This window comes from Andrena cerasifolii, chromosome 15, assembly GCF_050908995.1.
Source record: "Andrena cerasifolii isolate SP2316 chromosome 15, iyAndCera1_principal, whole genome shotgun sequence".
NCBI classification, from domain to species: domain Eukaryota; kingdom Metazoa; phylum Arthropoda; class Insecta; order Hymenoptera; family Andrenidae; genus Andrena; species Andrena cerasifolii.
Genome location: NC_135132.1, coordinates 7,353,462 through 7,379,309, shown reverse-complemented (window position 1 = coordinate 7,379,309; position 25,848 = coordinate 7,353,462). Strand labels below are relative to the sequence as shown.

Genomic DNA, 25,848 nt, shown 5'->3' with positions numbered 1-25,848 from the left:
CTATCCAATTGTCTTGAAACTTTGCAGGCGTGCGTAGTTTGGACAATGCAATATTTAAAAAAAAAAAATAACCGCGAGGTGTTGAATAAATTACCCAGTCATCAATAAATATAATCTATAACCACAAATCCAAAACACTTGAAATCAGCGACTCGGGTTCCTTAGGAAAACGACAAAAACACTCAAAACTAGAAAATAAAAGATATATAAAAATAAATTTTATGTTAAACGATTTTATTAAAAGTGCACTAAAAACTAAAAAATAATTCTTTTCTTGTACTACAATTTCGATGGTGTTTTTTTCACTTTAAATAAAATCGTGGAGCAAGATGTTTCATAAGAGAATATGAATCAATTTAATACAGCATCAAGCGTCGAAATGAATTTGTTACGAGATATCCTGCTCCACGTTTTTATTTAAAGTGAAAAAACACCAGCGAAAGTGTAGTACAAGAAAAGAATTATTTTTTAGTTTTTAGTGCATTTTTATTAAAATCGTTAAACATACAATTTTTTTTATATATTTTTTTATTTTAAATTATTATTAACGTAAGTCCTGAACAATTGCCCCACCTAATATAAAATGGCTGTTAACAATAACAATGACGTTATTTATTTTATGAGAATAAATTTGATATGTTACAAATTTGATGCTAATTCGAAATAAAGTGCGCAATATTTCCTTTTAGAGAATATTTGCTGAAAATTGTGTTGGTACCAGATGCCCCGCATAATTATTCATAACAAAGAAAACATTAAAATTATTTATGAGTTGATTCTGCTACAGGTACATATTTAAAATTTAATTATAATTAAATCCGATATCAACATTGTAAGTCATTAAGAATAAGTCAAACAAAAACAGAATACATAGTGATGAAAATTGCTTGAAATGAAGCGCATGAAATTTACCCTCGTGTTACCAGTATTATTAAACTAAATGAAAGTACAAGCCCATCGTCATTATTATTGGAGCATCTGTCCTAATTGTGACTGGGGCATCTCGCCTTTTTCGGGGAGAGATGCTCCACTCGATAGCTTTGAAAGGGAGGGTCAATAGGGCCAAGTACTTTTGCTGAATTGTCCCTCAATACCTCTACTATGCTGTTACCTAAAATATCCAACGAAAGTTAACTTAGAAGTATATTTTAAATAATAATGTGTACACTACTGATTTATATTATATATACCATTTCAGGATATACAGGGTGATTCATCTAAATATGTCACCTGAATTACTTGCAACCCCTTTGTTAAATGAAAAAAAATGGTTCGAACAAAAGTTGTATGGTACCAAGGGGGGCACACGATGTAATAAGTAATTAGTCAGCTGCATTTATTAATCGACTACGCACATTTTGAGCAGTACTTACATTAGAAATCATTCAAAGAATATCTCAGTTAATTATTAGTTTGTTTCACTCAGCTTTCAACACTCCTTCCACTTGCAGGGTCAAATTTTACCCACTACAATTAAAAAAGTTAAGGTTACCTTCGTGTCTCGATAGAAAAGCAAAATAGCAAAACATTCATTATTACACTGAGTGCCCCTCGATACCATACAACTTTGGTTTCAACCGTTTCTTCATATAACAAAGGGTTTACAAGTAATTTAGGTGGCACACTTAGGTGAATCACCCAGTATGTCCAGAAAAGCAGAAAATGTGACAAGGTTATTCACTCAACTGTTTGGCTTGTACTGAAAGGGTAGTTCTGCGCTAGAATCTTCCCTTACGTATAGACTGAAATACGTATATTCTGCATGAAAAAAAGTAAGTCGAAAATATAGAATAAGTTTGTTCCATTTGAGGCTTTGTCTTCGGGAAAATTGACTTTGAATATTCTTCGAGTACCTAATGTGTCCTTTACAGACAGCATTATGAAATATCATATCTAATGTTCATTCCATATCAATATCGCGTGCTATTATCTATCTCGGTTTGCTTAGAGTGGGTCTATATATGAAAAGTAAGACAAAAAGCCTCAAATGAATGAAAATTTATTTAAAAAATTATTAGGTTGCAAACAACTACAACTTACGACTAAACCTCGCCTTTGCGCTATTTCCCCCCTTTTTTATTCCTATTTTTCTATCTTTGTGCAATAAAGGCCTAATAATAATTTTAAAAAATTCTATACTTTCAACTTACTTTTTCATTCACCCCTTTCTGAATTGTACCATCAATGCTGGAACACCCTGTACAGCGACTAGGGCATCTAACCTGATCTTGAATATCACCGTCACCCAAGCCGCATCCGAACAGTTGAATAATATAAAAAGCAAGAATAACAGCCTCATCCCTGTGCCCCGAGACCGTCGAACTCACACACACGCTAAGAAAAATGAAATCGACTGATACGTTTCATTCGACACTCTCCTTTGTGAAACCTACCCGCACGTAGCAATCGCTGGAACACTTTGGAGTGTACGTTACATAAATCGTAACTGATTCGGAATTCGTTAATTAACCCCTCGCTTCATTCGCGCGTATTCGATGGGTCAACGAGGAACGCTGGGCTGAAGCCTTCCGGCGCCCGATATCTGCGAAGCGGCCTATCCGACCGCAGAGAATATTTCGCCACGGAAACGGGCCCCTACTCGCATTAATGCCTCCGTCCCATTCGCTTTTACGGCGGCGCGGAAGCATCGAATCGAATTTCCATCGAAATTCTGACCGGCGGAGTCTCGAGCCAGTATCCTCTCCGGGGATGGGTGGCCAGGAAAGATGAAGGGGCTGCCTGAAAATTCGAGTAATCCCTTGGCGAGGTACGTATTAATTTTTTCCGAGGGAACAGGAGAGGCATTCTCGTAGCAACTGCTAAGGTTACGAGCCGTTGTGCCGGGCTCTTTTTAATCAAGCCTCGCGGAATTGCGTGCGCTCGCGAGCGCCCCTCGTAATTATTGGATCCGTCGGGTAGTCGATATTTCATCTTTCTTCAACGGAAGGAGAGGAAGGTCCGCGGTGTCGGGCAAAGGGCGTGCGCGCTGTGCAGCGCGTAGGGGCATAGTGAGCGGATGGATACGCGGTCGCATTCGTAACCGCGCGCGCTCCCCTAATTGACCGTCCTCGCAGATCAATGCTCCCTTTGTTCCGCGGCTGGTGTGCGGCTTTTCTCTCGACGAAATTACGGAACGCTATTGGCCTGGCTCTGATTTTTCCCAAAGAGCCAGCCGCGCGCGTTTTGTTCGCCGGGCCTGCTGATACGAGGGAGACCCGCTGCGTGAGCGTATCGGCCCCGACAGCTCGGCCGACCCGGTGAAAGAGTTCCTTCTACCCCTCCGCGTCCCAGATAACGTTGCTGACGTTGTCCTGCACGCGCTCACCCTCCCCTCCGCCGCAGCTCGGCAAGGCGAGCCCTATCTGCCGTCAAACGAATTATCGCTCCGCGGCCGTGGTTTTTATGCCCCGAGACAAGCACTCCGGACACGAAAAGGGGAACGAAATTGCTGCACGCCTGTCCGCGCGCGTATTATCCCCGCGGTGACGAGGGGGAAGAGATACGCGCGTGGGAGCGATGGCAGGCGGAAGATATTCCGCGAGAGAGCGTCGGGTGTATCCCATTGTTGCCAGAAGCGGGGCGGCGGGCTCTCCCGGTGCTCCCGATCCTCTCTTGCGTGCGAGCGTTCTGTTGACAGGGTGTCGATCGCGTTTCGGGGGTCGGCACACCCGCTCCACTAACGAGCCGCTTTCTTTCCCATTAGGCGACAAGTAGTGTTAGACATATTATAGCCCAAAGGCGGCGCTTTCTTTTGGAATTTGAGTGCCCATACAAGCAATTGGCCGGTTAGGTGGAGAGGGGTTTGCTTTAAGGACCAACGAAAACCACTAGGGTGCCGGAAACAGCTAATTAAAGCCTCGTTCGGATTAGTCAAGTAACTTGAATTCAAGGGACTTGGAGTCAGTATACCTGAAGCTACTTTACCAATGTGAACTTGACTTGAAGTATCCTTTCAGGTTTCTTTCAAGTTTCAAGTTAAAGTAGAGATTCTTTCAACCTTACTTGAAAGACAACTTGACATCAAAGTCGCTGGAATTTAACTAACTTGACTTCATCAAGTCGCTGGAATTTAACTAACTTCACTTCATCAAGTCGCGTGATTCAACTAACTTCACTTTAAAGTCGCTTGAATTCAACTAACTTGACTAATGTGAACGAGAAAAAAAGAAACACACTTGACACGAAGGGAGGAAGAACACCGTAAGGAATTTTTAATACGGAGTGAGGGGGCTTAAAGTCGCGAATTAAATTACTCCCATTCGCAACTAAAGCCGGATCCAGACTTGAATGAATATACGTTGAGCAAGGCTGAACGCGCACGAATATTCTGATGTGGACGGGTGAAACCAAGCTTAGGATACCAAGTTTAGACCAAATTTGATATGTTTCTGACATACGCGTCCGCCATATTGGATTTGTCATTTTGTTTTAAAATTTTTGAAATTCAGTTTCGCAATCAGCAACCCCAAAAACCCCCGAGCACCGATTTCTGACTAAATTAAAGTACGTTTCGAGAGGTTTGCCGCTTTTTAGCGATTTGGAACCACTATGCGTCGCTGGAGAATCACCCTGCATTGATAAACAGGATGACTCGGAGCGTTGAGCTGTAAGTTTGTTTAGCTAATCACACCATCTTTACGACTGTGGAGTGGGCTAAGCTAAGCACAGAAGTTGGTGAAGAAAGAATGGCACTTTCGATCTCTCTGCATTCGTGCGCGCTCAGCCTGCTCAGCGTATACGCATTCAGGTCCGGATCCGGCTTTACGTGACAGCACGGAGGCTGCCCGTTTCTGCCTCGCCGACGGGCCCGTCGAAAGTCACGCGAGCGCAAAGATATCTTTATTCCCGTCCGCCGCCAGGGAAGCGACCGTGTTTACGCTCGGCGCGCCGTAAAAATCGAGCCGCGATTTACGCGCCGGGAGAAGCTCGCACGGCTGTGAAATAAGGAATCGATGGCCGCGAAGGAATCGACAGCTGTCGCTTTCGCGGAGCAATAAAGTTAAGAGGCTCTGAGGCAGAGGCAGTCGAGCCTCAAACGCGGAATATTAGCTCCGCCGACTCCTTCTCCGCGATCAGCTGAGGATTACGTCGCGCGGCGTCACGCCCGTCAACCGCTCGCTAAAATTCACAACCCTCCTTTTTTTACGGGCCGCCGTTCGCGACGGCTATGAAATTGGAGCGGCGAACCGTCGGACTTTACGGCGGGTGAACATTTTGCTGAGGAATTCCTCGGCGTTTAGAGTGCATGGGCGTTAAACGGGAAAATAGGGTAAACGCGTCGTCGAATCGTCTCTCGAGACGGCGACGGCTGCGCTGGGTCGCGGCGGTGGCGGGGGATCGAATAAATATACAATCAAAAATTACAGGAGCCGGGGTAGGTGCAGGTCCTCTTTGAGCCCCGCGAAATTCCCCTGAATTTATCGTTCCTCCGTGTTTGCCGGGACTAGGTATTTATTTTGCGCGTTTATGAAACAGGAGCGTGCAAGCCCAGCGAGCACGCTCCGAGGGTATCGGAGTTGCCTGGAAGAAGGAGGACGCCCTGCTTCTTTCCCTGACAGCGGCTGCTTTTGATTAAGCGGTTGAAAAGAATTGTCAGCGAGCCGAGCGAGGAGTGGGAAGTATCCGTGGATCTCGAGGAGATTAGTTAACGAGATTACTTACGACTGTCAGCAAGCTCTGTAAGCAAGTTCTGAATAGGGGCGGGCCGCGCTGCGGATGATCTACTATGCAGTCGGCGGGCCACGCGAGCGATATACGTTGCATTGAGCCCGGCGCGGCAAGTAGGCTGCCGCGCTGTCTGCGGAAACGGTAATGGAACGGCAAACGACCTGGGATCTACCCTTGGGACCGGGTCGGTACCACGGGGGGCACTGACAAACCTCCCAGCGACCGAGGAGTTCCTGAAAAATTTACACGTCTCGCGGTAATTGCGTTGTGTGTCTCGAGGTGCGTCGCGTCGCGAGCCCCTTGCGAGGCGATTAGATCGGGAGCTGAGCGGCAAAGAGGATAGCCTTAATACCCGCCACTCGACGGGAACAGGGAGAGAGAGAGAGAGAGTCGAGATGCTGAGAGCTTCCGAGCTCCGGATAGGCGACAGCAGGGCTCGTAAAAATTGATAACGAAGTTAATGGGCTGCTTGCGTCGCCTCCGCGATTTCACGGCGACGTCACTCCTCACGGGGAGCGAGCTAGAAAGGCGAGAGAGGCAAGTCCGAGGCGCCTCGGAGCGTCGATTACGCGATGCTTGACGGAGCATGAGATATCTGGCGAGGTGGGATCGATTCGGCGGAATTAGAGGCGAAAAAGAGAGCCCTCGGGCGATGGGACTCGAAGAACCCAAGACATTCGTGAGATCCTCCGCATTACTGGCCAGCCGCGCTACTAATTCCCCCAACGCTGACTCTGCAACGTCACTCCGCTCCGAGCTCCACATATAGCGAAACTAACGGGGCGCCATCTGTGTGTCAATTGCACCATAGGCCGTTCCGAAACGCCGAATACCTACACGGGCGGCGCGTGATGCTGCCCCTTGAGCGCGGCAATCGCCGAGCGAAGGGGACACCATGGTGGAGGATATTTTGGCTCGAGAAAGCTCTCGTTTCGCCCAACAGGTTGATAGTCGGATCCCGGAACGACGTCATAACTGGGAGGAAGGGTGGAAACGGCGGATCGTTGCATGGTTGCGGCGCGCACACAGTTGACAGAGGGACGGGGCTGGCTGGCACCCTCGAATAATCCTTAGGGGGGCAGACAATGATTAATCGCGCCTAAGTGGCTCTCACTTTCCATCCCGCTTGTCGTGCGCTCCGAATCCCGTGGAATCCTCGCTGCCTTTTTGTCCGCTCAGCCGCCACGGATGAAGGTTTATGCGCATTCGTTTCAGATTTCAAACGCTTTGCCACTTCGACCATCGGTAAAGCGTAGGAATTCTAAAACAAATACCACGCTTGTCATTCGGGTGTGTGCTCTCCTCCTCGTCTTGGCCGCGTGCGACCGACCGTCCTCCTCGCCCCATTCGAGCTAGGTAGCTGGGGCCACAGTTCGGTCCGAGCCAAGGAAGCTGATTAGCTCTGTGAAAGTTCGCGAAGGGGGCACAATCGCGGCCGATACTTTGCGCTACCGTCGAGTTCGCGATACTTTAAATGGAAGAGCCGCCGATGAGGGTCGTTAACTCAAGCCGCCGGTCACTCCTCGCGATTATCTCCGCCCCGTCCCTTTGTGCCCGGCGCCCTTTCTTCGCCCAGGCGCCTGACGGAACTCGCCACGGGCCCATGGAGAAACTCGCTCCGCGTTTTATGCGGAGCGACTCTGCTCGCGGTGATAATCGAGTCCCGCGAAAGTTACGCGCGCCACGAAGAAAACTGCGGAACGTCTCTGAGAAGACGTGGCAATTCCTGCTCGTCGTGCTCGCTTTATTTCGACGACGTAGATGGAATACGGGAAAGCGCGGTATTTATTGGCTTCCATCCCATCGCTTAACTCGCTTGGCATTCGGTCAAAAGCGATTCGGGTACTCCGAAAACATTATTCCAGCTCCCTCGACCCTATTATTCTTCGCAGCGGCGTCGACGACACGGAAGCAACCGTGCGTGAAACATAATATAATACGGGGTGTCCCGAAATGGCGGAACTCCCCGAAACAGGTATCCCGATGCGAAAATACGTCGAAAAGTCCTTTACCGTTTTGAGATCCGAGGCTTCGTTCTCGAGATATTAACAGTTGAATATAAAGCGGTCCAAGTTCCGGGCCGCGCAGTTTAAAGCTGAGTCAGCTGAGCGCGCGTAGCGTACACGCGGAGATATGGCGCCCCGGAACTTGAACAGTTAATATTGAACTGCTAATATCTCGAGAACGAAGCCTTGGCTCCCAAAACGGTAAAGGACTTTTCGATGTCATTTTGCGTCAGGATGCATGTTCCGGGATGTTCCGCAATTTTGGGACGCCCTGTATAATATTCGAGAGGGGCGCGACTTAGGGGAGAAGCTCGGGGAAAAATGAGCCGCAATCTGTCGCTGCTCTCTTCCCTTCGCTCCGCGTGTTTACACGGCCGACAAAACGATACCGCCGGAAAACCGTGCGAGAAAGAGCGGCGAGGAGAAGGACGTGGTTAACCTCCGTCGCGACACGAATCCTCCATTCCACGGACAACCTATATCGATACTCGCGAACACGAAACTTCCTCCGCTTCCTCTACGGATGTCGGCGTGTCAGAGGCAGACCCCCGGCGGGAAATTATTTCTAATTGCTTGCTAATAATCGAGCCACGTTTCTCGACCAGGCGACAGCCCGAGCCGGGGGCGCGTCCACTTCCTCTTCATTCTTTTATCTCGCGAAGTTCCCAGCCGGGAGGGGGATCTTAATTTAATCCCTTAATCCCCTGATCCGTCCGTCTCGTTTAAGCCGTTTCAGCCGGGGCCCCCTTTTTCCGTTTCGCGCTTCCCAAGAATTATTTCGAGATTTAAACGAATAAACATTAATCCCGTCGGCCAGGCGGGTTGGCGGGTGGATCGCGCCGTTCGAAGTTTTCCGGCTGACCGAAGAAAAAAGCTGGACACCCAGGCGGGCGAGCAGAAAGCGGCCGCCGTGGAAAATTTCAGATCTTCTTTTCACCTCGCCACTTCCTCTCTGAAATTTAATTTCACCCAACAGGCCGGCCTGATCCGTGCACCGCGCATTTTTACCGCTACGTGACGAAATTTTCGATTCTCCACGGACGCTGGAGAGCTACGTGCGATCTCGGGGCTCGATAATGGCGAGCGGAGGAGAAAAGACCGCTGCAAGTGCGCGCGTCAAAGGAGCAGGGAACGTAGAACCGTCCGCTCCTTTCTTTCCCACCCCCGTCGCTTCCTCCGAGAAAATTTCCCTCGACGCGTTAATTTTAAGCTCGTGATCCTCAGGAATCTCGTAACAGCCCCACTCTGCCTCTCGCTCCAAAAAGATTCGAAATTACCACGGTTATCCGTGTTTAACGCGAGGTATTTCGCGGGCTTCACAGCGGAATTTCATTTGCCACGGCAAAGGGGGCGCAGATTTTTGGATCTCGTCTCGGTGAAATTGTCCACGCTGCGGGATTTGTACTACTCTCTGCGCGATAACTGGGGGCTGCGGGTACACGAAATCACGGGTACCCGAGCCTTGGATCGGGTCGGGTAGTGATTATGGCTGTAACGAATATTCGAATACCAGACAATTCGAATTTGAGATTTGAATATTCGAGATTTGAATATTCGAATAATCAGGAGTATTCGAATATTCGAATAATTAGGAGTCTTCGAATATTCGTTATAGTAACGGCGATAGAAATAAAAATATTATAGTTCCTCAAAATCGTTTGTGGGATTTTAGTTTCCTGCAAAAAACTCTGCTTATACTGTTTGTCACCCGCTTGTGGCAGATTACGGGCAGGATTAGAGGATGGGGCCCGTAGCCGACTGGGTCGGGGTTGTCCACTCATTATTATTGGAATAATACTTTTAATAACTGATGGTTGTTTTCGTTTCAATTGTATAAATTTACAAAAGATTAAATTTAAATAAAGTTCCAAATGTATCCTATGAAACACAAAAAATTGTAATGGCCAAAATGAAAAGAAGTTCACGGTAATGTGTGAACAAATACTTCATGTTCAGATTCTAATTCGGTACAATCCGAAATTCGGTCATTCCGAATATTCGAAGAAATTATTCGTATTCGGAATCATTCGAATAGTCAAAGAAATTATTCGTATTCGAAATCATTCGAATAGTCGAAGAAATTATTCGTATTCGGAATCATTCAAATAGTCGAAGAAATTATTCGTATTCGGAATCATTCGAATAGTCGAAGAAATTATTCGTATTCGGAATCATTCGAGTAGTCGAAGAAATGATTTTCGTATTCAGAATCATTCGAATAGTCGAATAATTACAGCTCTAGTAGCGACCAGCCGGAACCCCGACCCGAGGCCGAAGTATCGGGTACCCGCACACCGGTAGCGATAAGCGAGTATTGGCCCGGACTAAGTGTCGCGTTTCTTGACTCGTTGGATTGCTCGGTTGCCCGTACGTGCTTCAGACACGGTCTAGATATCCTCCACTCCCCCGTCTTCGATACGAGGCTCAATTACAACCGAGTGTTGCCTTGTTAGCCGATGCAGACTCGTTAATTTTCTAGGCCGGATCGAAGCTTTAACCCCGTGGCCTCTTTGACGAATCTCGAGGCTCATTAAATGCTCGAGCATGTGCGCCCAGGACACCACTCTCCTTGCCCTCTTTCCAACTTCCCGAGCGGCCCGGCCACCCCAGAATGCCCGCGATTAGCACAAGTTACCCGGCGCACGCGATCCGAGCCGGGAGCCAGAAAATTGGAAGAAATTTTCGCGCTCGCTCCGAGAGAAAGCTCGAGAACGTGCATTTCACCGAGAAGCCTCGAGGTGGGGGGGCCCGGGGTAGAGCGAGCGACTCTTTGGGAACTTGGAAAGTCACGTCACCTCTGTAACGCGAATTAATTAACGCCAATAATGAAAGCGCCGGGGAGGGGGAGGCCTCCCCGAGCCACGCCCACCGAGCGGGATCCCCTCGAAAGCGTGGCGGGTGGTCGAAGAAATCCTCGGCCCGATCGAGAAATCGAAATAATCTCGGCGGCGCTGAACTGAAAGCTTCCGCGGTGGGGGGAGGATTGCGTGCTCGAGGCGTGCGCGCCCGTTAAACGTCTGGCTCTCGCGACGGTCCCGCGTTGCAATAACTCTTTCTTTGATCCCGCGTTCGTTTCCATTTGCTGCGAGTCGCCCGCTAACTCGATATTGCGTTTCAGTCATGCGGCACCGGCTGAAATGACGAATATCTCGTCGCTGTTTTGGTTCACAGCGGAGGCCCCGACCCTCCTCCATCCCAAGGCGCGCTACGGGGGTGTGTTTCACTCGGGGACATTTTTTCCCCAGCGGCTGATCGCGCCTCGCACGGAGCAGTCGGATAATGGTGCTGCTCCGCGAATTTCCATCGCGCTCGTAAATAATTATCTATCGGGAGCGGGGACGAAGGGGCAGAAGAGGGGGTCGAATTTATTTACTCTGCCCTGTGGCAGTGGATTTCAATCGGAGCGGTTCGATTATTAGAGCGTTTTAATTGAAAAACGGTGCGCGCTTCGTGCGCGCTTTGTTTAACGGGGTTTGGCGGGCAGCATATTGGAGAGCGGCGGTAAGAATGGCGGCGGGAGGCGCGCGGGTGACGAGTGAATCGGGAGGAGGCATTAATTATCCGGAAATGGGATTTTCCGCTCCGCTGGTCGATGCAAGTCCTCGGGACTGTCCGCGCACGCACGCGAGAAACGCCGCTTTAAATATTCCGCAGGCATCGGCTCGCGGCTGGCGAATCGATCATGGGACGCGGCGGGGAGACCTGGGACACGCGACCGCATCGACGCTCCGAGATTTCGAGAATTCAGCTCGTCGCGCCCGCTAAGGAGCCCTCCAAGGCGAAGGGGGACTGGTAAGTAGGAGAAAAAGAGAACCTCGGGCGATAGGACTCGAACACACGATCTTCGGATCCACTGCGCGCTGGCCAGCGCCTTAAGGGGGCATTCTACTTTGATCGGCCGAAAAATGAAGCTATTTTCAAAGTTTTTTAAACGATTCTATTCAGCTTCGATCCTCTGTTTGTTTTTTATGTTTGTATGGTTCGAATCTGGCAACTCAAGTTTAACCCACTTCCAACTATCCAATTGTCTTGAAACTTCGCAGGCGTGCGTAGTTTCGATGGCAGTACAATATTTAAAAACAAAATTAAGCCCGAGCGGGTGAAAAAATTACCCAGTCATCAATAAATATAAGCCATAACCACAAATCCAAACCACTTGAAACCAGCCACTCGGGTTTTTTAGGAAAACGACAAAAACCAGCGGCGTTCGGGGCGCTAGTCGCATCGCGATTTTAAATTAAATAAAAGATATTTGTAAAGAAGTTTGAGCTGCGTAATTTAAGTCCATAAACACTCAAAACTAGGGAATAAAAAATATATAAAAACAAATTTTATGTTAAACGATTTTATTAAAAATGTAGTAAAAATTAAAATGCACTAGAAACAAAAATAATTCTTTTCTTGTATTTCAATTTTGATGGTGTTAATATCACTTTAAATGAAATCGTGAGGCACCATGTGCAACCAGAAGTTGAAGTATTAAAGCGATTCAGATCCTGTTATGAAATATCGTTCCCCACGATTTTATTTAAAGTGATATTAACACCATCAAAATTGAAGTACAAGAAAATAATTATTTTTTAGTTCTTAATGCATTTTAATTTAGTTTTTACTACATTTTTAATAAAATCATTTAACATAATTTTTTTATATATTTTTTATTTCTCAGTAAATACAGCATGTAATGAAATAAATTTTTTTGGAATTTATTACGCTATTTTTATATTAGACAAGAACAATTTAAAAAGGATTTTTTAAAAATTTCTTTTAATTGTATTTATGCAGCGCCAATGTGGCACTTAAAATATTATATTTTAATAAAGTTAATATTTCTGTACAATATTTATACAATGTATTCATTAATACATGCCCAAAACATTAGAAGTATTGAAATAATTTTCAACCTCACAGTATCATACAAAAATCGTGAAGCTTGGTGCTATTTTGAGCGTCTCGGGGTGGCGTAACCCCTTAACGGATTCCCGCAATGCCGACTCGCTGAGATCTCTGTGTTTCAGACTCTACTTAAGGGTAGGGATGAACCGATCCAAGTAAATACGAATAAATACATGATACTTTCGTTTCGATACCAAGTAATTTTATTATCGATACCTACTTGGTATCGGAAAAAGTACTTATATCAAATAACTTACTTTTTGTTTAATTTTAAAATACTATTTTTCCTTTCTCTTTTCTGCATTCTTTTAGTATTTGTTTACCCTACAATTAGTTGTTCTCTTAAATTATAGATTAATTATTATTCACTGCCTCTAACTTACTTATATGCTTCATAGTAACTAAAGGGTACTCCCCGTTAAATGAAAGTAAAATAAAAAAAACTGTCTACTAAGTTCCGTTCGATATAAGTAAGTATCGATACCTCGACGGTATCGGTTCATCCCCACTTAAGAGGCACCACCTACGTGCCACCCTGGCACCACAGTCCGTTCCTAAACGCCGAATGCCTACGAATAGGAATCGGTCCGTTTTGCGACGTCGAGGTATCGGTACGGTATCGATTCAAGGTCCGGCCGGGGCATCAGCTGTCAGCGGATTCCGAGCGGGAGGTGGAGGGTGGCGGAGTCGGTGGCGATCGGTAGCTGGCGATCGATTTGTACGGGCCAAGAGGCGGCAAGGGTCGGCGTAACGTTATTTGCGCGATTAGAGTCGACGAGGGCAGAGACAGAAGGGCCCGGAGGAAGGGTGAGCCGTGAAATCCAGGCAACCCGCGGAGGGTAGATGTGCTTATTCTGCTCGAAAGGGGGGACGCGTGGAAATAAATCTAACCGAGCTCCGCGTGACGATAATACCCAGCTTCCTCTTCCCCGAAGGCATCGCTCCATTAACCGATACGCGAGGGCTCGCTTCCCGACAGTCGCGCGAACCTCACGGCTGGTTAATTAAGTCCCCTTATCAGGCCCACGCGGCCCTCGTCGCGGAAAATTGGCCGCCGCGGCGTTATCTGGCAGATGAACGAGGGACGCGACAGCGACGCGAGTTCACGATCTCGCGAGGCTGTGCATAAATCGCCAGCGTGTAACTCTCGGGGAAATTAGTAGCGCCGCGGCCCCGGCGCCAATGACGGGCCGAAAAGTTTCGCGCGTACGAGCGGGGCCGATTGCAATTTTCAGCGGAGTGCGGCGCTGTAAAATGGACCGCCTCTCGGGAACATTTGTTTCGCGATCTCCGACCGCGATAACGACCGGCTGCGCCTATATTTCACGGGGCCGCCGGAAGGTGGTGGTGGCCTTTGAATAAATAGCGGGCGGCGCTCTCACGATTAAAATACAAGTCAGCGGAGGGGATCGCTGGTAAAAGCGGGGCGAGAAGGTGATTATCGCGATCCGCGGGTCTCCGAGATTCCTGTATCAACGAGGCTTGCGAAATTCGAGCCAATCGACGGTCGAGTGGCGGTGCGCCTAATATCGACGGAATCGAGGGTGCGGGAGGGTGGAGCAGGGCGACGTAAGGATGAGAGCGAACGAGGGAGAAGCGTGTCGCGTGTTCTCGACACAGAGGAGACCCTTCCGTCCCCTTTTCCCGGGGCCGAAAATCGGCCAAAAGTTCATGTATTAAAAGTACCTACAAGGCCAATAAATTAGAACTGGCGCGCTGCCATTTCAATCTCGCGGATTTTGCTCGAGACAAGAACGCTGAAAACTCTTCCACCAGGCATCGCTTCGTCGTCGGCCGACTTGATTAATTGCGGCGCGCAACGAATCGATCGGCTCCCGCGATAGGGATGTAGAATCCTCCCCGCTGTCCCTTCCTCGCCTTTGTCTCCTTCGCGGCGGAAAGACGCAACGTAATCGACAGATGTGCCCGAACGTCGCTCCGCCGATCCGTGAATCATAGCGAGAAGAAGCACAGAGTCGCGTGACGCGCGACAGGGATGCGGAAGGAGCAAACGTTAGAAAATCAATATGCTTTGTAGCTGCAGGGAACAGGACCGCTCCAGAGGTTAACACGCGCCGCGTTTCCGAAGCGAGCAGATTTCTTTCGGGGAGGAAGAAGCGCAGTTTGCAGCGATACCTCCGGCTCCGCCGCCAGAGGGCGTTTCGACCGATCCCGCTTTCTCGCTAGTGCTCGCTCGACTACCGATTCGTATATATACCAGTGTCGTCCTACCTCCTAGCGTCCCCGCGTCTGAGGCAGGTTCCGCTAGCAGGCCCATGACGAGCATGCACACACTTTCCTGTCTTTCCTCCTTCGCTCCCTTTCCTACCTTTCTAACCTATCCGAAACTCGTCTATATCCGTACCCCGCAAACAACTCGTTTACCCCGAAACTAAATAAATTTAGTAGCGTTCCGAACGTCGGTATATTTTCCTTCGATCGTTTTCCGTCCACCCTCCTCCACATTTAAACTATCCATTCCCGTTGAAATTAAATTCCACGCTTTTCACGAAGAACGCTCCTCGAGTTCTCAGCATTGAATGTTATCAAAGAAGAGGGTCGTCCCTATGGGGATGGTTCCATTGGCTCTGCGACGAATTACGCGATCCGTATTTATCCGCGACCGTGCGCGAGACGACCCGCGACGCGGTTAAATTCGGATCGGTAGAGAGAGAGGGCTTAAAGGCGAAGCCGAGCGAGCTTTGTCCCGGTTTTTACTCCACCGTTACGTGGCTGCATCGCGGATTGTGCAGACATTAGGTAAGCCCGGGGTTGCACAACCGCCGCTCCGCTGGAATTGCCGGCGCCTCCGCAGCTCCCCGAGGCACGCGCGTACGATCTCGACGGGTGGCAAGGACGTCGGTAGCAAGGACGTCATTGCGAAGGGTCCCACTTGTGAAGTTTACACCCGTGGGAGCAGCGGAGGCATTACCGAGCTTCCGCGAATAACGTTGAAAAGCCCGTCGAAGCTCGTGGAAACGGGGCCTCGAGGAAGCGAGTCGATATCGAGTCCAGTTCGCCGGGGGAGAAGCATCGCGATGCGTATCTCGCGGGACAAACAGAGCGATGCGTCAGGATCGCGGGCGATAAGGGTGGAAAAAAAAAATGGAATTCCATCAGGCACGCGAGCGATGGCGCCGTTAGAGGCACGCTCCGGCGATGTCCCCGAGCCCGAGGACACCCTCGATCGGCGAGGTTGGTCGTCAACGAATCGCGGACAGCAGGGGGACGTTTCTGCCGTTCTAACATTTCCCTAATCTCCTTAATAACACCGCGCGAATCGAGTGAATTCGTAATGGCCGTTAAGCAACCCCCACCCTTGCCCGCGTTTATCGTCACTGAAAATTAATATCGAGATTTCTCGAGGCGTTCTTTCTCGCCCTGTAATTTCAATTTAATTACAGGCAGAGCGAGGGTGGTCCAGGGGGAGGGAGGCGCAAAGTTGTTGCTCGCGTGGGGGGGTGAGAGGCTGGGCGGAGGCGAATCGCCGTTAGCCGGGGCTAACGATCGATTTTAATTCGCGTTTTCGTTGATACGCTGCAATCGGGTCTCGCGGCACGTAGGTATGCGTGTCAGTGCACTCGTGACCCATCTCGCTCTTCGATGACGTCATTGCTCGCTGGCGTAAACGTATGACGAATATGGCGGGCTTGGGAAACGGGAGTGGCAGGGATCTCCTCGACGCTGCTACAGAATGAACCCCCGGCCGAATTTCCATCCCTCTCCTCCGTCGATCCTCCTCCGCGCTCTGCCACCCACTATACTGTCGCGAGATATCGCGAGAGGATCGCGAGATTGCCAGGGAGATCCGTGTCCGCGGCGATTAAAAGGGCCACGCGGCCGGCGATGAAAAGCCGACGGGACAAATCGGATTTCGCAGATAGCCGGATAATCGAACGGCGAAAAGTCACCGGAGGGGGTGGAAAAAAGTTGGCGAGCCGGAGGGGGTCACGGGTAATACCTGCCGCGTCCCATGAATTTCCGCGCGGCGGTTTTCGCGTTTTTCTATTAAACTTTCATGCCGGTTGCGGCGCGTCCCAGATATACGAGCGCGCGCTTCCTTCTGAGAAGCGCCCGCCGACCTTTCCCAGACCCCGGACGCTACAGGGATTTATCGGGCGACTCGTATTTCTCGGATTCGATTAGCCCCGAGCGGAAATTCGAGTCGCCCTTCGCAGCTCGGACAGGAGTCCAGTAAAATTAGACGGAAATATGGCCAATCTACGGAATAATTCCAAGCGAGCTAAATTTCGGCAGGGGCCTTTATTTCGGCGTTTTAAACAATATGCCAAAAGTCCCCAGCCATCCGACATCCGCTAAGACTTTTAGAGAGGGTTGAAGGTAAAAAAAAGCAGTTCCTCGCGAATATCTCGTTATCTAACGGTTTTCACGACAAATAGTTATTATGAAATTTGTAGCTTGGGAAATTCTCTACGAAAAAGGTTTTATGAGTTTTTTCATAGAATGAACCGTTTTCATGTATGACGGGTTACCAACTTTCAACCCTCATTCTTTTGACAAGGAAAGATCCCGACTCTGGAAATTCAAAAAATTATGAAACTTTGGGAATATGTAAGGGATGTCCTCCTGAGTACAACGCAATTTTGTTCGCTGACCAAACTCACTTCAAGAGGGTGCAATTGCCCCCAGAAAAATGTTCGATTTTGGATTATTACTCGCGAACTGTAGGGGATAGAAAAAAAGTTTTCAGGAAAAAGTTACTTCTTTTCAAAATCAAAATCGGAAAATTGCCGAATTGTCAGGGGTGAATTTCACACCCCAGAGTCAATAAATTTAAACTTCAATCTTTGGGGATATGTAGTGGATAAGGTGAATGTCCCAATTTCTGCTCATGTCCCCATTTCTGATCATTTCGTATTTTTCTTATTATTATATGCGTTACGTTTGTACTATAGTTGCAACAAAATAATTCTAAATTATTTAAACATTTACGCGAGTGTTGCACGAGCTTGGGGCAATACATACATCTCTATTCTTCATGAGCAGAAATACGGACATTTAGAGCATTATATATTTAATTACAAATTACTAATAGTTAAGCATCTTGAAATATCTTTCTTAAATAGTTTTTTTCTATCTCCTACAGTTCGCGAGTAATAACACAAAATCGAAATTTTTCAGGTGTCAATAATTGCACCCTCTTAGAATGAATTTGGGCGGCAAACAAAATTGCGTTGCATTCAGGAGAACGTCCCCTACATATCCAAAAAGTTTCATAATTTTTTGAGTTCGGGATCTTCCCTTGTCAAAAGAGTGAGGGTTGAAACTTACTAACCCGTCATACATGAAAATGGTTACTGCTACGACAAAAACTCATAGAACCTTTTTTGTATAAAATTCCATGACCTACAAATTTCGTTATAACCATTTCTGTCGTACAACTGATATCTAACGAGATATTCGCGGGAAACAGTTTCTTTTTTACCTTCAACCCTCTGTAAAACCTTTAGCGGATGTCAAAACATAGCATGCTGGGAAGTGTTCCGCAGACGGTCCCTAATTTCCATGGACCCCAGGGCGGCGCGTGCGACCGTTGCCGGTCGCTCGCCGATAACGCGGCGCATAGATAGGCAATTAATCAGTCGGATTAGCGGATTCGGATCTTGATGCAGTCCGCGGAGTACAGGGCCGAGCGTGTAGCGCGACCGCGCCACGGTCTGGCCGCCCGTTGACGCGAGCTTAATTACGCGTAATAGGGGGGCAGGATGTCGCCGCGGCGCGGAAAGAAATTAATCGCGCGCGGCCCCGTCGCCGACGCCCGAGAGCGTGGTCTTAATTGCGACGCAGGCCGATGGAAGTTTTTACCGTTTTCAGTGTACGCGCTTTGCCTCGCCTCGGGTCGAGCGGAGCGTCGCGCTTATTTACAGGCAGAAGAGGAGCTGGCCGCGTGCACGCTCGGCGATCTCGCTCGTACATGCAGCGTGGCGCGAGGGGGGGGATCGATAACGGGGCGATAACGGAGCAGCGACGTCCGTGCAAAACATAGATTCGCGTGCAGCCTTTTTACACATGCAAGCTGGTGCGTAAGGCAAGTTCGCGGCGATCGGATCGCGAGTAATGGCAGTCTGCGGATCCAGCGCGGCGGTAGCGCAGGATAACGGTCAGGTATCACGCCCTGTCTGGTCGGGACACGGTCCCGGTTTATCCGTCGATCGCTGGATCCAGAGGCTGCTGCATTTCACTCATCCCTGCCTCCTCTCTGTCTCTAACAGTTACGTCCCTTTCGGGCCTCCGAGGAATCTTGGCTCGTGAAAGAGGATCGCGTTGTGTCTTAGCGTGACGGTGGGACACTAGCTACATTCACTTCTGCTCGGATCGGGTGCCAGAGAAAAGGAGGGTGCCGAAAATTCTCGGCGGTCTGCAACAGGCAATCGTGTGTAACCGGAACACGCCATGCCAGCCTGCGAACGATTAACGACCGCGGGACAGAGAGCCTGGGAGAGAGAGAGAGAGAGAGAGAGAGAGAGAGAGAGAGAGAGAGAGAGAGGAGAGCTAGCGCGTCCCAGAGGGAAGGGGATGAAAAGAGAGGGCGGCTGAAAGGGGCACGTAAGCACGGCGATGCACGGAATTACAGGATCGCGTGCTGAGGAGGATCAGGGGCTCGTAAATCAGGAAGCAAGCGGCGGTGTATCTCGCGCGCTCTCAGGACATCATGGCCATGCTGGCTAACCCTCTGACGGACCGGGAGAGCGGCTGGCCGCCCGCTGGATCCCGTCTCAGGCTCCAGGACGGCTCGGGCTCGGTGCCCGTCGTCAGGGTGGATCCGTGGGACCTCGGGGAGCAGCGGGGCGGAGGGCGAGAGAGAGAGAGAGAGACTGCAAGGAGAGACAGGAGAATGGTGGAGCGATTAGGTGCGTAAAGATGGAGAGATAAAGCCGTGACAGGCCGCAAATAGACAGACAGATGGGCAGGCAGGTAATTGTAAGGGGGAAACGGGGTGGGAAAACAGATAGACAGGCAGGCGAGCAAGCAGCAGGCAGGTTGGCAGGCAAGTAGGCAGGCAGGCGTTACCTCGCTTGGACGTGCTGTCGGCGCTGCTAATAAATCCAGGTACGGCAATCACGAGAACAAAGAGTCCACAGTGTAGCCAAAACATGTTTACGTCTTAACAACATTGTTTAATTCCATTTTACGTGACGCTCCGAAAACACTACGATGGCGGTGGTGGTCATGTCGCGCATAATCAGCGGTACTACCTGGTCGCCGGTCGGATCATGAATACACGAGCGTACTGACTAGCTGGCTGACTGACTGACTGACTGACTGACTGACTGACTGACTGGCTGGGTGTCTCGGGTTACGGAGAACGGTTCAGGAGCGTAGAAGCGAGCGAGAGAAGCCGGAGAACGGTGAGGGGCCGCGAGCGGTGTGTCAGAAGCGCAACCGAAATGTAAAGAGAGGACAGATGAGAAGGGATGAGAAGGGACGAGGAGGGAGCGTAAAAGAATCGGAGAAGGAGGCAACGAAATGCGACGAGATGCAGCGAGATGAGTCAAGGGGGATGATAGAGAAGTAGAAGTAGACGGGGGAGATAGTGGCGGATGGAGAGAAAGACGAGATGTCGGGGACTGGGGAAGGCGAGCAGAGCTGAAGAGCGAGGGGGGCGAGAGAGCGAAAGAGCAAAAGAGCAAAAGAGCAAAAGAGAGAGTGTGTCGTGAGAGGAGAGGAGAGGCTATCTCGGGCGACAAGGAGGACAAACCGGCACCGACGCGACGGTATAGAAAGAACGACGGGTCCGTCCTCCTAGAACATCGCGAATCCGCTGGTAGCACTGGACGACGCGCGATAATGCAGCACGCTAGCGCACTACTTCCGCGATCTCTGGCCCCGTACGTCGAAGGATCGACCCCCTGCTCGCGCGCGTCCGGAGAGAGTGAAGGTCCCGGTCTCGAATCACGCCTCGGCTGCCATCTTCTACCTACGCCGGGAGTCTGGAGTATGAAAATATTCTCCGCTGCCTCCTCTGCCGCCCCTCCGCATCTCTGGCTCTGCCGCCCCCACCAGGCCACAGCACGTACGGGGGAGCCCTACACGCGCGCACATCCGCGCAAGAGAGAGCGGAGTCCACCGCCCCCGGACTCCTCTCTACGCTCTCTTGCTCTCTCGCCCCGTTGCTCCCACCTCGCGCGGCCACCCGCGCAACCGTACACCCGCGCAGAGCCACCACCAGCTTGGGACCACCTCTTATCGATTCCTGCGCCATTTCCCGTCATTCCTGTCAAATCAATAACGCGGCGGTGGCGGCAGCCGCTCCGCTAGTGGCTGTGGCTGTGGCAGCACAGCCACCGACGGCTACGTGGCTCCTTCTTTGCCACGGATCAGGCGCCGATACAGAGATGCGAAATCCCCAGTCGGACGCACCGGCTCTCCCTCTGACGATCCTCCACCATTCCTCACGATCACGAACCACCGCCACCCCGACAGATGGGACACTGGCCGCCTCACCTGCAACCCTGTATCCCTGCCTGCCGGACCTCCTCGCTGCCCCGGACGTTGCTCCGCACCACCTCCTCTCGCTTCCCCTGCTCGGAATTTCAGCCTCCAGGCTCTCCGCGTCTCCGCGATCGCTGGACCGGCTCGCGCGACCCTTGACGCTGACAATAATAACGTTCCATGCTGCTAGGGACCATTCTGGCCCAGCAGCGATCTAAGGCCTGCTGAAGAGCCCCAACCGGAGGTGCGCTGTTTAAGTACGTACCTACCGATCCATCGATTTAAAAGAAGAAAGGGAAACTGGTCGGCCAAGAAAAGACCGAGGTGAAGAAGAAGACGCCGAGGAGGGAGGGAAAAAAAAGCAGCTCTCGAGGCCACGGACAAAGGACCCGCGTTCGAGAGAGTAGCGCCCCGCGAGTGTTGAAGGGAGCGAGCGGCTTATTCATGCTTTTTAGGCGCACACACGGCCGGCATACAAGATCGAGTGGCTATTCAGCCTCGCTTCGCTAACGAAATTTCGTAGCTTCTTGCCTGTTAGTTTTGCGCGCGACAGCCCGGGCCGCCGGAATCTCCGCTGCGTCCACCCACCCCCTTTTCTAAATTTACACCCCCGCCGCCAATCCGGCTTACTTAAGGCGATCAACATCGCGCCGCTGGGAAATTTATTTCGCAATTACGAGGCTCGTTCCGCGAGCAGAGCTCGGGCTAGCTGCTCCCCGTGAAGCTCGTCCGAAGGGGCGCGGGGCCGGCCATGGATCGACGCTTGAAAATATGCAGTTAGTCGAGAGGAACCACGCAAACGCGACCTTCTCGGATCGGCGATTTATCGAAGTGCCGAAGCGAGAGGGTGGCGACCTGCCGCGCGGCTTCCGGGGGATGTGCGTAGGGGTGATCGGCTCGATACGCACCGCCCCATTTTGGGCCGGATTCACTTATTTGGCAACAAAATGTACGCAGAAAAATACGATAAAATTATTCCTTTCCAGTGATGTATAATTTAATATTTTTTACATTTATTTATTTATTTATTTATCATTTTTTTAACTTAATTTTGATAAAATAAAATTGAGAACTGTTCGTTTATTACTTTATTTAATCCCCTTTTCAGTGGTTTAATCTTCATGCTCACACTGGGCCCAATAGACCCACTTTTTAACTTTGGAGCTTGATACCGGTAAGTTCCTGGCTTTCCTTTCCGATTTTTTTGGTATATGTTGTCATTTAATTTCTTACTAAAATGCGACTATTCCGTATTCTGCAATATTCAAAGTGTGTAGCCAATGTGACCACCGCGGAGCTTTACAGAAATGTAACCACGAAGGGTTAAACCGAATGCTCGGGAAACTTTTCGTTTCCAAGTTATAAGGAAAAGTCGAAAAATGAAATATCGTTTTGTTTAAATTAAAGGCCAATCTTTTGCGCTAAACATTATATTCTATTAGTATCAAATTAATGTAAATAATGTATTGAAAAATAATTCTGAATAGAGTAAGGAAAATTGCGACATTTTTTAAAATTAGCAAGGAATATTTTTCAAGTTCCAACGAGTTCCAACTTCTAACCAATTGGAATATTTTCCCTACTCTACATAATTATGTAAAAATCACATCCTACTTCGTCCTACTTTGCAAAATATTAGTGCTTAAGGCGCGTCGCGCGACACGTTCGCATCCGATATCGGCACTCCGCGAGACACTCAGCAATACTTCTAAGGATTTGTTCAGATTATAGGTACATAAAATTGTTTATGCTATGATGCAGATAAACCTTCGACTAAAATTGTATTTTAAAAAATGTCGCAATTGTCCTTCCATATTCAGAATTATTTTTCAATACATTATTTACATTAATTACTGATAGAAAATGATGTTTAGCACAAAAGATTGGTCTTTAATTTAAACAAAAGAATCTTTATTTTTCGACATTTCCTTATAACTTGGAAACGAAAATTTTCCCGAATATTCGATTGAAACCACTACGAATGGCATTAAACAACGTACCAAATGCACAGTTTACAATAGGTATTTATTAACACAAGTAAGTTTAAAAAATTGAAAAATAAATGTAAAAAATATAAAATTACACATCCCTAGAAAGGAATAATTCTATCCCACTTTATCGCGTAAATTTCATTCCGGTATCTTAAAACAGGACCCAAATGGCGCTAAATAAGTGAGTCCGGCCGACTTTTCGAAAGTCGCGGTCCCTCATTGAATATCCAACCACAGATGGGAAGCTAATTCCGCAATGCTCCCCGTTTCACGGGGGTGAGATTTACCGTCGGAGAGTTTGGCTCTGGCCACTCGTAATCCCCGCCGTATTTTCCCCGGCAATCCGTCATTCGTCCGCGGCTTCTCCGCGGGTTTCGGCGCCGCTTATAAATAGCGATATCGCCGGCCAGGGGAATCACCGCTGGCGACAATCTAAATACGCAGAGGCACGCGTGAATGACTCTTTCACGGGTCTTGAATGTGATCCGCGTGCCTCGCGATCCACAGCCTCCGGCTATGTCTCTCTTTCCCCTTCCCTGCCCCGTCGCCGGTCCCCTGCCTCGCCTTTCGCAAATACGAGGCGAGCACGAAGCCACCCCAGCAGCAGCCAGACAGGTGTACGCGCCTCGCCTATCGATGCCACGTCTCGCTATCAGCCGGGTTCGTCCCGGAGACAAGAGGGACCCAGTCAGAGGGAACTATATTAATATTTCGAACTTCCGCCCCGGCTGGTCGAGAGGGTAAACGCTCCCGCAAAAAGCCGGGGTTGGGTGAAAAATGGCAGGCGCCGCGGGAGCAGCCCCACCCTCCCGGCGAATTATCAATTCAGAAAGTTGACGAGGAAATTAGAATGCCGGCCGGGATCCCGGCGCTCCCCGGTACCCGCCTATCGGGCAAGCGAGCATTGAGCGAGGCGGCTAATTACAAGGACCGCGGGGGACGGGGATGGACAGTGGATGGAGAAATACGGGAACATCGGCTGGTCAGTTGCGCGCGAATCGCTGACGGATGAAACCTCAGGCTCCATAGAATTTTCACGAGGTCCGTTCGCGGAGGGTGAGAATCCGTTGGCCCTGAGTCGACTGAAAGGGGACCGAGATGGGACCTGGCCCGGCTCCGGGGGTGGAAGAAGCCCGGCGGGACCATTTCCGCGAGCTGCTCGCCGCGAATTGGCACGTTCCGTTGCCGCGGACCGGGTGATTAATAGACACCGGAGGAAATAACAATCAGATATATCGCGGCAAACAGTGAAACAGGTCCCGTGAATTACGGCCGCGAGTACCTAACGCGCATCGCCACTCCGCGATCTGTATTATGTAACTGCTGCGTTACAAGTTATTCGCACCGCGGCGGACGGGGTGGCGCGCTATTTCGGGCGACTTCGATTCGCGTAAATTCCCAGATTGGGGCGCCCTCAGGGCTCGATATAGGTCTGCCACCGCTCTGGGCGAAAATCAGCTCGCACGCCCTTTATATTTAATTTGCCAATCGTTCTTTTGAAATTTAATCTTTAACAGTGAGTGGCCAGTATTTGTTGGTATTTGGGGAACAACAAAGCCTGTTGTTTTATGAGAAGTTTAATATTCATGAAAAAAACAGGTAGGGGGTAGGTGAGGGAGAGGTGCTTTAAAAGGGGCCATTTTATTTAGCGTGCATTTCTGATAATATCGTGATCGGTATGTACAGCACAAGTCCATTAAAGGGTTCTACCTAGTCAGGAGGCCGAAAAGAGGCGAATGTTTGTGAATTTTTTTGAAGGGTGACCGGTTGAAGTTGAAATATCGGATTTCGTGGAAAATTTTTTTCATTTTTTCTAGAAGGCTTTGCAAGTATCTCCATTATTGCAAAATTGAAAATAAAATTTAAAAATATGAGAACGTCAGGTACTTCTGTAAGTTATTTATTTTTAAAATCTAATTGAACATTTGCTTTCAGATGTATCGTTTAGCCTAGGGGATGTCCATCAGCTAATGCTTAAAAAAAAACAACTCATATTCAAGCAGATATCTCCTTTAGTTAGGTAATAATAATATCTCATGAAAAATTAGAATAGTGTAGTTAAAGGATGTATCTTTTAGTAGGAAAACATTGCGAATGATTTTCACTTATACTTTTCCCCCAAAAAATTCTGGAACTTGTATGCTTTTTCCGGACCTCTAGGTGGGTGTAACCCCTTAATAGGAAGTATGTTTATTAGCCTTCAATAACAACATATTGCAAATTCATTAATAAAATGAAACAAAATAAATATAAGAAAGGGAGAAGAGTTCAAGATCTTTAATGTAGGTGCACCTCGTCCTAGTAATGCACCTCGTCCTAGTGTAATAGTAATTATATGGACGATTTAAAATCAATAGGTATATAAGCTTGGTACTAAATCCAAACATCTGTTACCCATTTTTTCAAAATTTATACTTTTTTATTGGTTTCTATTGATCTAGAGACGCGGTAGCGTCTCGACGCCAAGTACATGAAAGACACCCTGTATATGTCGACTGTTTACTCGTCGCACGGCTATTCCAACCTAACCTGAAACTTATTTCATTAATATCTCATCACGCCTGCAATATTTTCTAAATTTAAAAGCATTTTTCTTATGTAAACCGCATATAAGCTTTCGAATAAGACCAAATTCAATAAAATCGGTCCAAATTTACGGTTTTAAATTTACAAATTATCTGAAAGCTTGTAAGAGGAAAGGTATGTGTAGATGTTAAATTTTATCTTCACATTATTAAAATGTCCGCGATATGGGCAATGAAATGTATGAACACAGAATTTTAGCTGTGTATATATAGTTGCGTCATCTTAAGCGCAGTTGGAAAGCACCTTTA

The 25,848-nt window shown here is 48.8% G+C and overlaps 1 protein-coding gene across 12 annotated transcripts in view; it reads right to left on the bottom strand.

The window, feature by feature from the left end:
• Mmd (disintegrin and metalloproteinase domain-containing protein mind-meld) overlaps positions 1-20,506 on the bottom strand; it is a 59,655-nt gene extending 39,149 nt beyond the window's left edge. For 11 of the 12 annotated variants that reach the window (XM_076828495.1, XM_076828491.1, XM_076828499.1 and 8 more), the window contains exon 1: positions 19,602-20,506. In XM_076828495.1, coding sequence (XP_076684610.1) covers positions 19,602-19,686 — 85 coding nt within the window. In that variant the 5' untranslated portion in view covers positions 19,687-20,506. The remainder of the gene's footprint in view (positions 1-19,601) is intronic. The other variant, XM_076828492.1, reaches the window with a different exon arrangement.
• Between the last annotated feature and the right edge of the window lie 5,342 nt (positions 20,507-25,848).